Source organism: Ciconia boyciana, chromosome 2 (assembly GCF_034638445.1).
Source record: "Ciconia boyciana chromosome 2, ASM3463844v1, whole genome shotgun sequence".
NCBI lineage: Eukaryota > Metazoa > Chordata > Aves > Ciconiiformes > Ciconiidae > Ciconia > Ciconia boyciana.
The window spans coordinates 79432619-79448685 of NC_132935.1; the positions used below are offsets into that span (position 1 = coordinate 79432619).

The 16067-nt window shown below is 37.2% G+C and overlaps 1 protein-coding gene across 2 annotated transcripts in view; it reads right to left on the minus strand.

Moving 5' to 3' along the window:
• Positions 1 to 16067, minus strand: part of SEMA5A (semaphorin 5A) — a 354266-nt gene that overhangs the window by 205966 nt on the left and 132233 nt on the right. For both annotated transcript variants that reach the window (XM_072853077.1, XM_072853078.1), the window contains exon 5: positions 5260 to 5305. In XM_072853077.1, coding sequence (XP_072709178.1) covers positions 5260 to 5305 — 46 coding nt within the window. The remainder of the gene's footprint in view (positions 1 to 5259; positions 5306 to 16067) is intronic.

Consider the following 16067-nt stretch of genomic DNA (forward strand, 5'->3'; position numbering starts at 1 on the left):
TGTTCATAGCAAAGGGAACCCTAGGGCACTGTTCCAAAAATGAACTGTAAGGAGAGTCTGAGTGATTTGTGACTCTATTGTAACACCATTCTCTCTAGATTGGGCCAAATGCCACCTTAGCCAAAAAGACAAACTAAGGTTATGAAAGCCTCTCACAAAAGATGTAATATGATCTCAGTTTATAATAATAACAAGCAATTGTTATTTTCAAAATGGGATTACAATCCTGATAAATATTTGATTCCTTTAAAAAAAGATTAAAAAATCATGAAGTCAGATTCCCTCTTTGTTTAACCTAGATAAACACAAGGTATATATTCAAAGTATATTACAATTTACTTAACTCATTATTTAGCCTACCATCTAGCCATTAATGACTCATATAAAAGTGAACTATCATATGTAACAGGTATTTCAGACACTCTTGACATATGTAAACACCAGCAAGAATTCCCTTTGGTAAAACTCATTCTCCAAAGTAGCTCCTTTTCCTGACAATTCATAGATCCAGTCTTGCCTTTAATTCCTTGAATGCCTCGTTAATGGGTGTGTACACACACACATATATATAAGAACCCCAAAACTCAAGATCCCAGAATTTAAAGTTGAATAAAACACATGAAAAAGAACCTCCAACTTTCTTAGCCTGCAAAAAGAATTTAATTTGAATCTTGCGGTAAACTAGGGCTAAAATTGTCTTTAAAAATGGACTTGGAGGTATGAGTATTTCTAACTGAAAGATGTGCAGATTCAGCATGAGAATAAAATCTCAGGAGAATTATGTAACTACAGGAGCAGGTGGAACAGGCTCGTATCAACCTTCTGGACATCTCAAACTGAGAATAGGCTTCACAGATGGAAGATTCAGATGAGAAAGGCAAACTCAAGCATGTGCCCTGTAAATGCCTTAACAATCTGAGTTTGTAAATAAGTTCATCTTACGGATGAAGAAGAGATGCATATGTACTACCAGGTTTGTGAAAAGCTTACACGTGCTGGCTTGTAAAAATGTTTATGGCAATTGCGGCATAAACACTTTTATAAGCCAGCATGTATTAGCTTTTCACTCTTTACAGATACATCAGCAAACTTGTCATGTAGGTAGACACAAACAAATGTTTGAATTTAGAAGCTCTCTTTTCAAATAATTTTGGGGAAAAAAAAGGTGAAAAATAGACACTTTTTAGAGCCATCCTCTACATGATGTCAAAGCCCCACTATTAATCCTGACATTGGCTAGGCTAGACATCATCTTTTTAAAAAACATTTTTGAAAACAAATCTATTCACTAAAACACTACTATTTAGATTTCTGCTTTTATATTTTAAGGAATATAAAAGAGTTTTCAGGAAATCCAGCTTTCACCTCGGCCAATGCTTTTATGGATTATTCTACTGTTACGTGAGGTGAGCAATAACAAAGAGAAACTCACAAAACAAAACCGTGCAGAGTCAGGCCTTCTATGACTGTGAGCCTACTATTGCTGTAGCAAGAGTTACAAAATATTTGTCCTTCTACAACCACAGCCCAATGAATGCTTCTTTCCTAATCCATAATCGCTATGCACCCATTGTTCCAACAGTCAGCTTTGAACAATTTGACTCTTAGACTTCTCCGGCAAGAGCTTAAAAGGCTTTCACCCATTTCAGTCTTCTTTATTCTGCTACACAAAGGAAATTGCTGAGACACATCAAATACTGATTTGCTACAGACACTATCATATGAAACTTGCTTACTTAAACAACAGGCTTTTCCTATAAAGTACAGAGCACAGAACCATGACATGTGGGATGACAACTTTGATGTACCCACAATGGGCAACGATGTCTCACTGCATAGTCCTAGCTCACGTTTAGATACACATCCTGTCTGATGCAATCTGGTAGCACTCTAACCCTCACTTTTACAAGGGATTAACTTTCACTAAACTGATGGAATAGTACCCTTTTAATAGATGAATCTCTGTTCTGCGTTTCTTTTGTGACAACTTGCATTTCAAATGGCTGTCTGATTTTGGGTTTTTTTTTAAAGGAAGGTTATCTTGTGTTTCAAAACTATTTTCCAGGTATACACTTGTAGAAAACATGGCATACACATATTTTGGCCCAAAAGTAATTTTTGCAAAAGTTTGCAAACAAAGAGTCATTATTTTACTTTATTCCTTTTTAGAGAGCTTTTCTATTATAAAACAATATCTGATAATATTGCAATGTCTGATAATATTCCAAAATAACACTTTATTTATAAAATGTCTATCTTTTTAAAAATATACAGAAATTTGTAAATAAAAGATTTGCAAAGATACATTTGCTATAACTAAATGAGTCTTACTGTTTCAGTTTGTTACATGTAACATGAAGCCTTTTATCTTCATAACAGCAGTGCGTGGACAAACTAATGACACATTCCAACAGACACTTGAGCATGACAGATGAGGAAACTTGTTTATACAAAAATAGCTGAAGTGCATCAATGGCCAAGATTGTTTTAGGCATTCCCTTTATTTTCCAGATAGAAACGTACTATAAGAAAGATTAAACTGATGAATCAAACTAAAATAATCAAAGCAAATAATCAAATCAGAGCAAGGATTTAATATAACTTTTACTTTGCTTTTCACTTTTGTTTCTACTTACCTCAATCATAACAGAGTTTCAAGTTTGAAAGATCTGGAGCTTCAAAATACTGTAATTTTTAACTGCTAACTTGTTAAACTTTATGTCCTCTAATCCTATTCAAAATATTTCTTTCACCACACGTGAATGGGAGAAACTTCACATGCCCTAAAGTTTCAGAAATCAAAGTTTACTTCAATTATACGTAAGGTAACCCTATACAACATGTTGGGATGACTGAGATCACAGCTAGGATTCTGTCATTCCAACAAAACTTATCTGAAAGGTCTGTAAATCTCAGTGAATCGTGGTAAATACATTCTTAGCTCTAGGTGGGATTCAGGTTGGTAGCCGGTAGGTTTGAATTCCAAGTTTCCACAGGGACAGTTATTGTCTCTTTCATTACTAAAGCTTTCACACTTTCCAGAGTGAGACAGAGAGTCTCTTCGTGTCTTAACATTTCCCAACAAAGGCTGACAAAAGTTGTGGATCTTTATGGCTGAAGACTTGTAAGAAGAATTCAGACAAGTAACCACCAGTAAGAACAGCAGCATTGACCACTGATCCTGCCCTGGGATACCTGGAGGGGCTAAATGGCCTCTCAAGAACTCTCCCAAACCTACTTTTATGGCTGTAAGATCAGTGACTAACTTCATACTTTCATACCAGATTACAAGACAACCTAAGAGTGTTGTGTAATGAATTTGGGAGTCCTAAACAATACGCCTGACATCCTGGCTACTTGCATCAAAACAAAGGCTTCAGCCACCTCACAGCTGATTTGGAGCTGCCATAACTGGCACATCCAAGGAAGCACATCTTTTGGATAAGGGAGGTCCTCGGGCACTCTAACAGAACCAGAAGGGAAGCAGAGGGCAAGAAGAGGAAGCGATCTCTGAAGAACAAATATGAAGGAATCATAACGGTAGGCTTGAAAGTAAGGAAAAAAACTTGAATACTTGAAGTGGGGTAGTAAAGATATACTGGTGAAAAAAAAATAAATTACATACTTTGGTTTTGATTTAGAAATAAAATCCCCCTAAAGGGTTGTGGAAAAAGGTTAAAGATACAGAGGCAAACCAGTGGTGCTACAGCATTGAAGATGGAATAAGAAAGTTTACCAAAAGTCAACTTGAGAAGACTGTTTAAAGGCTTCTGCACATTCATAAGACCAAAACCTAGTACCCTAGTATAACATCAACAGTATGATTTCTATCCTCATTTTATATTTTTTGCTGATTGGGGTGGGAGGGTGTTTGTTCGAGTCAGTCAGCACAATTATAAACCTCTGTAATCTACAGATTTCTCCCTCATTAGTGAATGCAGCCTACTAATACTTATCCTAACAGAGGAAAGCTGTGAACTTTAATCTATGAATTAGCAGAATAAACTACAACAGCACCATCAGAGACCTCTGAGTGCAGCCTCTCAACAACAATCTTAACCCAAATTATCTGCCAGGATACTGAGTATGTCATATAAGGTGAAAGTAGACAGTCTGAGTTCTGGATATTAAAAGTGCTTGGTGTGTCACAGCCTTAAGCACTAGCAACAAAATCAAATATTTATCAATACTGCAATTTTGGTTAATTATAAACCAACTTCAGATCTTGTTTCTAGTAGTCTGGGAAGGTAAAGGAAGTCTGCAAGCCTGATTAAAGCATACACAAGGTGTTCTACAAATCACAAGGACAGCCTTACCTGAATGCATTTTAGTTTTCCATATTCAACTGCATAGTATTACTTTGTGAAATAATAGGCACAATACTGAATCTAAAGCTAGTTAATTGTAAATTGCATAAATGAAAAGATTATGAAAAACCATACATTTCTATTTCATTGTGATTTTCTATTTCCACATCTTGGCAAGTTAGTCAACTTAATCAAATTTACTAGAACAACTCTTAGAGCCGAGAACACAAGAATGATGAAGGTTAGACATGATGCCAAGGTTAAAAATAATGAAAGAGAAAACCAACAAAACCTAAGCAAGGAATACCACTTTGAAGACTGAGGGAAGATGAGATTGCTGGTATATGGAAGTCAGATGATGTTCAGGGTAAAATAAATTGATCAGGGATGCTCACTTACCTTTCTATGAAGCCTAACTGCCTCTAAAAGGCTTTGTTTCACCTTCCAAGCTCTAACAAGTTTTAAACAATAGATAGCTGCCCTATACACCAAACTGAGATTCTGATATCTGTGTTCACACTATATTTCTTCCTTGAAAATTTGCTGTTTTATTTGCCTACTTTAACTTTAGCAAGTATGAACAAAATATTTTATTTATCATTACTTAAAAAAATCTTTTCTCTATAGTAACAATAAATTCTGAATACAGAAGCTGCACAATAATAAGTTGGAACATTTTTCTAAGAGAACATGATCCTTCTTCCCAGCCTCCATTTTGTATAGATCCATTCTAACAAAATCACAGCAGAGAGTAAGGTAACATCAGGTCTGTATGGCCTGCGACAAAGGCTAATCTGGAATTAAAAAGGATAATATGACTTATATAACATGGGGCCGCAAAGAGGACAAAACCAGATGCATACTTATCTGTAGTTATGAAGCTTTTGAGTATCTTGATTATCTGCTTACCTACATCATGCAGAGGAACTAAGAAAACAAACATAAAACATACCTGTATTAGAGAGAGATCCTCAAGCTGCAACCTGAAGAGGTAGTTTCTGGGGTTAAAAAAAAATAGTAGATAAAAATTGTTACTAGTGTTTAAGTAAAAACATAAGTAATTAATATAAAAGACAGAAAAAAATTAAAAAGTGACTGGTAGTCAGGACTTAGTTCTTTCAGGGACTGTCTTAACATACAGCCCTTTGGGCTAAGGACTAAGGCAATTTCTAAAACAGATTTTCAGCTTGAAGGACTGGCTGCATATGAATAAAGTAAATATTTATACTGCATACATGTACATCTGAGTCATTGCTCCAGTCTTCCTTTAGAATCAATGGGAAGAAATACTCAGTGCTTCGGCAGATTTGCGTGACCAGTGTTAGATGTCTGAATAAGAATAAGAGGGCAGGCAGATTAAAGCTGTCCGTTTCTCTCCACAATGATGGGAACCTTATGCAATTAGCTCAGCCACAGATACGTAAAGTTTGAAGCAAAGGATTCCATTATAATGGAGTGTCTGTAGAAGCCACAGAGTTTTCACAACTCTGATTGAAGTCCTGTCATACCCGGTCTAATTTCTTTGAAACCCAAGGATTTTTCTCCATGTACAGCAGGAGCTACAAACAAATCAAGCATATTTTTCAAAATCCCATGCTTTTATTGCAAAAGGATTTCTCACTCCACTTTTTCTCTACAGCAGTATCGCTGCACCTACAGAACCTGGGAGGAGTTCAGGCAAACCACGAATGAGATGTGATGCAAAGGCACTGCTCAAAACCTGGGGAAATTATGGGTTAGGATACTCAGAAAGGTGAGTGTGCCCCACTGACCAAAAACACTTCCTTCAGCACATACTGGTGCAATATATGTGCGCTATCACAACTCCTCCCAACTTACTGTGTCTACCTAGTTAAAGCAGCTGTCTTGTTACACCTGTTCTGATAAATGAGCTCTGTTGGTAGCACTCATGGTATCAGTCCATGACCCTCATAAAAATGAGTGAATACCACACCATCTTTGAACTGATTTCAGCACGTCCTTCTCTCGTGCAGATTCTCTTTCATGCTAGGTCCGCAACAGGGGTCTTCCACGCTCCGTGTCCATATTCCTCCTGCCCAATTTTTCTTTCTTTCTTTCTCAGTTCCTTCTCACAGCCCTTTTTCTTCTTTTCCTTATGTCCTTTTTATACTACATTTAACACATATAATATTCTTCAGTCCTCTTCTGCCTAATTTTTACCTTATTTAAAGCAATTCTAATTTTCCAATGCCACTACAGAGTGATTGTTTTATAAATAAAAATAAAAAGAGGAAATTTTTGAAATATTAATATAAATTAATTCAATTTTAATTTATTTGTAACAAATCTGTAACATTAATTTCTAGGATTTCAACAAATTCACTTAAAGTAACAAAAAATAGATAACAAAGAGGTGATTAAATTTAAATTTAAATATTTGCAATATTCACAAATTATCTGCACTATTATATCCATGCAACTGGTAGAAGTATAATCTAAAATTAGGCAAATTTTTGAGATAATAATTCTAAATCTTTCCAAAGAAGCATGAGGTATTGCTAATAGGCACAGATGGTCAGGACCTGTAATTTACATGTCTATTAATTTTTTTAAATGAGCCAGGGGGGAACAAAACCACACTGTGTCCAACAAACAAAAAATATTCTTTTTCAAATCATGTATCTCAGAAACACAACCACTATCATGGCCAGCTTTATTTATGGACTCTGGGGTGCAGCTATATGTATTTATTTATTGACTGTGGTACATATACATTCTAATTAAATTGTAGATGTACACGAATCAGGTCACTAGTCTTTCCTAGGGATATTGCTAAAGGGAGTTACTCAAAACGCAAGAGGCAGGCAAAAATTCATGAGAAAGTAAAATAAAGACAGAATATTTGTTATTAGCACAGATAAATCACTACAAAGAAATAACTAAAATACTTGTCTTTGAGTCATGAAGAGACCTGAAGTGGGCAAACAAAGAAAACAGTACACTGCAGGACAATGTTTACACAAAGCTTCATCCACAAGCTAAGTGCAAGTTGACTTGAAAGACTTTCACTGAAACGTCAGGAAGCAATGCATATAGTCTTTCTAACCCATCTACGCGGTCTCTGCAAGGACAAAAAATACCTTCAGGACTGCAAAACGTCTTGCTCAGAAATATTCAGCAGGGAACATAAATACTTAGTCTGCTCCTCATCTCATTGCATATAAGCTTCCATCAACCATCATTGATTGTGCTTCTTTCACTCCAGGTATCAAAGTTAAAGAAACCTACAACTTCACTGCTGTTGCAAATCTTTTCTTCCACTTACAGAAGCAGAACAACTTTTGTCTTCCAGAGAAATTGAACTGCATCCTCAGCAGGTATAAACTGTTTTCTTAACTCAGTGGTATCAGACTCACAGGAGTGGCACATAAATGCCTCATCTCACTCTACAAATAAATGCAGTCTCTGTTGCAGAATATATGAGCAGAGTGATCTCACACTTTTAGTTTTTGGGTCAGTACTTAGCATAGTGTCATGTCAATCTCTATGCATACTTCATCTTGAGATATCTGCTGAAGATTTATCACTGATGTGGCATTTTAAGACAGATTATCACATTATTAATGTCTTTTTATGGTCTTTCATCCTGACATCCTTTTTATGGTCTTTCATCCTGACATCATTTCAGCCAATTAAAAAGTAAACTATTGTCCCAAATTGTAAAAATTCTAAATTAATAAATACATACAGTGCCATCCTGAAGAAAAACAGAGGCTGAAAGTTTTGTGGGGTTTTTTTTCCTAGAAAATGAGATTTGTATCTTATGCAGTAGAGCACGACACTTCTACCCATTAATATATCCAGTATGGAATTAGAAATATTGACCCTCTAAGTGTTAGGGAGACTAAAACGTCTATATTCACGTGAATGAGCCAAGAGCCAGAGCTAATTAGTGTACATTTTTCAACTTCCTGTGGCTGCCAATAACCAATTAAAGTATTATTATCAGCTTCATAAAGCCAGCAGAAAGAAAATGGAATAAGAGAAAAAGCAATGTGCAAGCCATAGCAAAAGCATTACACCTTAGCAACACAGAGGTAAACTGGGCAAATGGACAGCACAGAGTGACTGTGACTACATAAATAATGCTAGGACAAGTGGCAAACTAGCACTCAGAGAGCAATCAGAGCTATTCCTACCTAAATGTGCCCACTTCAGTAAAACTTGCAGGACTACATTTAGCTCTACAAACAAATACAACCTATTGTATTTGTTTAACATTCTAAGACATGCATCTCTAACATGCGAGAACTCATTCAAAAAGGACATATATGAGAAAAATAATAATAAAAAAACCCCAAAACAACAGTGTGACAGTAAAAAAAAAATACACTGGAAATATGATATTAATAAATCTAGCAGTCCGAAGAAAAAGTCAATGCCAATTTTCATGACATGTGCAGAGCCATTATGCTGCTCACAAAATAGGTGACAATATTTTTATTATGTTATTGAGATTATGACCTGGATTGCCATTTTTCAACCTCTGTTTAGCTTTATTCTAGTGCATTTATGCTTTGAAGGCAACAAAGGATGTGAAATAAAAATGACCAAGTACATTTCTGAAGCATAGGTACAGACCTCTTAGCACGTAGGCCTGTCTCTTGGCCAAATATGGTGGTAATAAAAGCAAGACAAATACAACTTTACATGCTGGAATTAAACTGATTTGACACTGGCGGTAATTGGTAAATTTGTTTCCATTTGGTGCTTAACGAATGAGGAAAGCAAATATGTTACATAAATCTGCAAACAGAAGGGCACTGTAATGAGAAGAAAACACAACTAACTCTGAGACAAAGCAGCATCCTGTATCCCTTCAGATAGCCAGCAGGCAATAAGCATTTTGCTTTACATTCACAGCACTGAACAACTTTTCTGGCTGAACTATGATAACTAAAGCCTGTTAATCAAGAGCCTGCTCAAACCCAATGGCAAAGACTTCCACTGGTATCAGTGGGAACTGAAAGAAGCACCACAAAAAGCATGCTCCAGTCACCTCCTTGACGACAACGTATTTCGATCTATTGCAGTGAATACATTCAGTATGACTACAGATGAAAGCATAAAACTAATCTTCTGTATGTTCCTAAACAAGTCCATGTCAAAAATCAATTGAAAACCCATAAAGATTCAAAAGTACAGCATGCTAGTAATGGTTGTTAAATCCAGCACTTTACCCTTTTCTTTGTGAAACAGCAAGCTATAAAATGTGAATGCAACAACAATAAATACCGTTGCATTAAATACAGACATGAATTAGAAGAACATTAAGGTGGCACATACAGCTTAGGAAAACTTACTATAGATTAAGCTTTTGAAAAACTCATAAAATAGCAACAAAAAAACCCCTACCCCAAATCCCCATATGCATCTGCAATTGAAAGCCTGAAGCAATAAATAGGGTTGCAGGAAACTCAGAAACTCTGAGGCATGACCACACATACAAACATACTGCCAAATCTCCTGGAAATAAACCAGTAAAAGATTCCTTCCTGTGCACTTCTTTCAAGAAACTATTTCACATGAAAGAAGAAAATTTTATTCAATTTACTGGAAGGAAAAAATATTAAGACTGAAAATGAAAAGTATAAGCTCTGTAAGAATCAACTATCAAGCAAAAAGTCACGATTCCACAATCAAGACAGGAAAGTTTTGGCTAAAAGCCAATTCTAGTTCTGCAGTGTAGTAAAATCAGCAATTGGAAATAAAATGAAAAAAGAAATAGGAATAGGAGGAAATGAGATAATCAATATAAATAAAAAATTATGATGTAGAAAATTCATTTGGTTACATTACGATACGACAGGAAAAATATGTGAAAAAGCTAAGGACGATACGCTGGAAATGAAAGAAACCTAATCAAAGTGGTCTAGTCGAACTATTATATGAAAATGCTCAAATTACAATAATGAAAAACAGAATGGTCATTATGTAATTTTTTGTCTGCATTTTGCAGGAAATAGAAGTCTCAGCAAATGAGAATAATTAAATAAGCAGCTTACTGACAAATGCTAAAGATGTGAAAACAGCATATACACAGAGATAAATATTTTCAGACTAGCAGGTCATGCTAATTCAACCTAAAAATTATGGTGAAGTGATTTTTGGTCTTCTTATTGCTCTTTTTTAATAATTTCTAAAATTACAGGCATTCTTGAGGAGTGAAAGACTAACCATGTTTTATTAACATTCAAAAGGGCAAAAGGAAGACTCAGGTGATCATAGGCTGACCAGTGAGAAACTGAGCATGGCAAACAGAATGAGAAAAACACTATTGGAGTCAATTAGGAAAGAATCCCATTATAAATTAAATTAATCCACTCAAAGGTCCTGTAAAACCTGATTTCCTTCTCTGATGGTTTCTCCTCAGGATTAGCAAATCTTACTACATTCACTTCCCTGTGGCTCCACATACAGCCTCAGCAGCGACTAGAGATCCTGAAACAGCACTCCTGCACGGATGTCCAACAACAGCCAGGCATCGGTTCTACGTATTTCTTGCCATGAGCTTCTACAGGAAAAGCAGAAAGGCACTAGGAGCCTGTCTCTGCAGCTCTGGAACTCGCTCTCCTCCTGAAGTCCCATCATGTCATGTTGTCTCAAACATGCATTACCATCTTCTCCTGTTGGCCTCTGCTTCTCACACAGAGCACTCAAGTTCCCCAGCTAGAGATGGCCTCAGAATATACCTGTGCACCACAGATCAAGGCTTTTCTGAATATTATGCTTTAGTCCAGATAAGTTTGTGAGCTTACTCAGCTATTTATTTAGTAAGTTGTTGCTGGGTTCAACTTTACCCTGAAATATCACCTCAACCAAAATGTTAACCCTGTATTTCATAACTGTGGCTGACCAAACCTTTAATACTTTTTAATGCTGCAACACATATCTCAAAGTACATGCCCCCAGTTTTTACATTTTGGCAGATACGGCATACACTGTACAGTACCCACCCACATAAAAAGCCATGCAAAACCTATGTGGTCTTGTTGCCGTTTCATTGTTCAACATATTAATCTTCAGTTTCTTTTCAAGATTAATTTGAAATTAAATTTAAATGCTGCTGTTATATCTCCTCAAAACAAAAACAAACAAAAAAAAAAACCCCCAAACAATAATGGGAATGGGCTTAAATAGAAAATTTAGACAGTTCACACCTTTTGCAGCCTCCTTTCCTACAGTAATCAACTGTGGCACATAAAGTTTGCTTAAGCTGGGTTTTTTTCTGGAGGCGGGGTGGGTGAAGAGTCGACAGTAGCCAAAGTTTGGGCTTTTTTTGAATTTTATTATTTTATTAAGAAAAGAAACTGCAACAACAAAATGATCAAAAACTATGTAAGTGATCACATTAACGCTAAAGGTACATAAAGGAAGGAGATACTAAAATCAATGGCCCATATTTTCAAAGCCAGCCTTGATTTTCCCTCCTGTGATCATGCTGCAGTCCTCTGGTAGAGCCATTAGTTTCCAACAGAGCCCTTCCCTTCAGTGGAAGCTCAGTGTACGTGGGAAATTCAGAAGCAGGATGCATACCAAGGTAAGCACATGATGTCAACACGTCTCTCTATAAAACGCAATCTTGCTACCATCCAATTTTGAGAGGTGAAGGTCATGTACACAGTAAGCATCACTGCACCGTTAAATTTTCTGACTGTACTCTTGGAATGAGGACTGAAACCCACACACCTACCTAGCATCTGAGCAGCCCACTCACAAGATGAGTGCAGCCACTCAAGTGCATCCACAAGGGCACTGCAGTAACTCATGCAAGGCACCAGTGTTTCAGAGGCAGGGACAGTCCTTCACAGACCCGACTGCTGCTCCAAGTGTTATCCCACAAGTGTGAGGTCGTTTACCCCGTGTGCAAGACACCAATATACACACGGGGCAGAGGTATTTTCTTTCACGTCTGCACAGAGATGGGTGCTAGGTGGTAGCTCCACAAAGCTAGCACAAAGTTTGGTCATGCAGGTACAGTATTTATACAGTCCAGTTATGCATATGCAGAAGTAATTACACAAAGCAGTTTTCTGTTGGTCTACATTCCTCTTTTTTCAACTTAAAGTTACAGTGCTACTTTAATATTCTGCCCACACTCAAAGGTGAGGGGTGTCTGCTTGGGCCAGGGTCTCCAGCTCAAAGGGTGTGACTTTTAGTATTATAATGAGGATAGTTCGCATGAGGGTGCTTCTTATCACACTTCTACTAGTAGTTTCAGATTGTTCCCAAAATGTCTTAATTAGTTTACATATTTCTCCAGGATGTGCTTTACTCCCAAGGACAGTAATTCTTGTTTAGACGTTCCATGTTCCAGTCTGAATCCCCCTTATCAACTTTATGTAAGTCCTGGCCTTCCACCAGCTCCTGACTGATTACACAAGTGGTACCTCTCTAGTACTTCTTCTATATCACGGTTATCAGCCTCTGGCCAGCTGGTAGCTCCCTGCCCTGCATTTCAGTGCCATAAAGGCACACACAAAGTAGACAAGTTCAGCAAGGACCAAACTGCTGGTGATGTAGGACAGAAACCATATGTTTGGCCTAACATTCGTTGCAGAAGAAAGGAGCAGCTAACTGACATGAGAACACAGTCTAACCAGGAACCAAGAGAAGGCATAAGTTGCCATATTCTGCAGCAGGACATGTACTACTGCTAGCACAGATTAAATGTGTCATGACTTCAATTAAAGACAGGTACCTTCAGAACACCATTCATCTGATGTAATTTCTAAAGATGGCTTACACTAAAATAGCAGTGTTCTCTGCCAAAGAAGTTCCATTTACCCCTGCCATTTCTCTTTTCATCTTACCCTGAGTCAACTCCAGGGCTCCTCTGATGATGTTAGTTCCGCTAATTAAAATGGCAAGACATTAAATCAGCACAAGAAAACGAGTGCTTTTTGTGGGGTTAGTGAATTGCCTAGTGTTACTCTGCAACCAGACTATTACCAGAGCTGGTGCAAAGGAGGAGCAAATCGCGTAGTGGAACAAGGCATAAGGAGGAGAGGTACAAAGCATTAGCTTTTCAAAATATTTAGGAACCCATTAGCAAGGTGGGAAAGAGAAGCAGTAGGGGGAGAAAGACCTTCCTCTTTCCACAGCAGTAGGATGATAATTTCTCTTAGATTTAACATTAAACCATACCTTAGATTAGATTAGATTAGATCAATCTGTGGAAGGACAGACACTGATTACTCTGAACCAAGTGTTAGATGAGCAATAAAACCCAGATGGATGTTCAAAGAATATAGCACTAATTCCTGGTGCCTGTATATTCTCCCAATGTGTAGCGCTCAGAGCATCTCATTAACAAGAAGCTCTCAGATTCTCCTGCTGGGAGCAGACAACAGCAAGAAGCAAACCTGTACAGTTATTTATTCCTTTATTAGAGATTCTTAAACCACTGTTAATGAATCCTTTAATTTGCCTTTCTGTTATTATGGCAAGTAGTGGTAATGGTTCAAATTAACGTTCCCAAACACACTCTAATTAAGTGAAAAAGCATACTGTTACAGTCCATCAACGAGATAAGGAGTGACTGAGGCAATAAGCCACCTCAAAGCAAGTTATAACCCTCAAAGCAAGTTTAATTAACTTGCAGGAGAACATACAGGAGAAAGCCACCATTATTAGGATGCTCTGTGTAAAAAAAATATGTAAGATATGTCTAAATATATATTATACAATTAAAAAAAAAGTTGAATAGCTTTGAGACCCGTTTCTCATAAGTAACTATATAATTTTAAAGTATAGCTGAACTAGCCCAACTTGACTTTTAAAAAATAAATTACCACATCTTAAGAATGAACTCCAGCTAGGCTCCTACCAGCTCATAATTTCAAGCACAAGAAGATTGGGAAGAGGAAGATTACTTCATTTTTCCTTTAAACAAACAAGTTTCTTCTGACATAATTCTTCTTGCATGCTCTGCATAAAACCATTAAGAAAAAAAATGTAAAAGTCACAAAAAAAAGAGAAAAAAGAATGGATTAAAAGGAAAATGTAACTAGATATTTTGAACCTCAACATTTTTGCCCCTACCTACTGCATTTGAGACGTGCTTCTAGTTGACTCTCGTTTTACCAAAATGGCTGGAACACTTTTAACAGTTTTTGATTTATAAAAACTATAGCTGCTAAGTGTTTAGTGCATTGTCAGGGAACAAGGAGAAAAAAAGGCAATGCACAATTTGCCAGGGCAATTCAGACACCACTGTATCCTTCCCCTGAGCTGGTCTTTTCCCCCCTCAATTGACCTTTCCAAGGGAGAAACAAAGAAAACGCTGCAGGACATACGGCAAAGCGCTTCCACATACGAAAAGAAGGCAAGGTTGTTCTTGGGGAAATCCATGAATCTCCATGCTTACTGGCATTTCAAAATACAGAAATCATTATCATATTTGATTAGATGCTAAGTCAGTCCCCTAAATAACACACAGAGAAATATTCATCTGAATATTTTATCAGGATTTATCAGAATAAACAAACAAGCAGTCTCTCATTTCCTTGAGCTTACTGAGGAGCTAATGCCCTGAGAGTAATCCTTTGCTGATGCCACTTAATTATAAAAGTAAATTCTGCCCTGCCATCTGGGGGGTTTTTTTAAGAAAACAAATGAATTCTCCAGAAGGTTTCAGATTGCAAGAGAACTCATTTATTTTTATCTGCCTGGTCATATGTGATGCTAAGAACAATGCCTGGGGCAAATTTTAAAGATAGAGTTTCATGGGAATATAGCTACATTGCCCTGTGTCAAAAGCCAATAGTCTTCATAATGTACTAACAACTGGTTTACATCCATACTGAATTTTCTCTGTAGAGTGTTTCTCATAAATCTATTTTCTTTTTTTTTTCATTTTACATAAATGTATAATCTCATACAATTTAGCACATACCTATTAAGAAAAAAAGTTCCTTTTACATTAAATCTAGACCCAATTAACATAACACTGAAAAATCTGTTACATTCTTCAAATGTAAATTTTAAAACACAGCAACCATAATAAAAATCATTCTTCTTCCCTTAATTCAACTTCATAAATTGAACGGTAATCTTTGCTTGTCTTCACTATGCACTTTAGGCTGTTTGATCAAAGTGGGGCAAGATAAATTTCTCCCTCTGACTTTTCCCCTGTCTGTCCCCACCCCTTCCACCCACTCCCCCATTTCTCAAAGCTATCTAAATGAATTTTTCTACATGGAAAATCTGTGCAAAAATGTCCTAGGAAAGCGGCGTGTTGTGGTTTAGCCCCAGTCGGCAACTAAGCACCACGCAGCCGCTCGCTCACCGTCCCCCCTGGTGGGATGGGGGAGAGAATCAGAAGAGCAAAAGTAAGAAAACTCATGGGCTGAGATAAGAACAGTTTAATAATTGGGGGGAAAAAAAATTGTAATGAGAAGGAAAACAACACAAGAGTGAGAGAGGAACAAAATCCAGGAAAAAACAAGTGATACAACCGCTCACCACCCGCCGACCAATGCCCAGCCCATCCTCAAGCAGCGATCGCTGCCCCCTGGCCAACTCCCCCCAGTTTATATATGCAGTATGACACCATATGGTATGGAATAGCCCTTGGGCCAGTTTGGGTCAGCTGTCCTGGCTGTGCCCCCTCCCAGCTTGTTGTGCACCTGGCAGAGCATGGGAAGCTGAGAAGTCCTTGACCAGTGTAAGCATTACTTAGCAACGACTAAATCATCAGTGTATTATCAACATTATCTCATACTAAATCCAAAACAC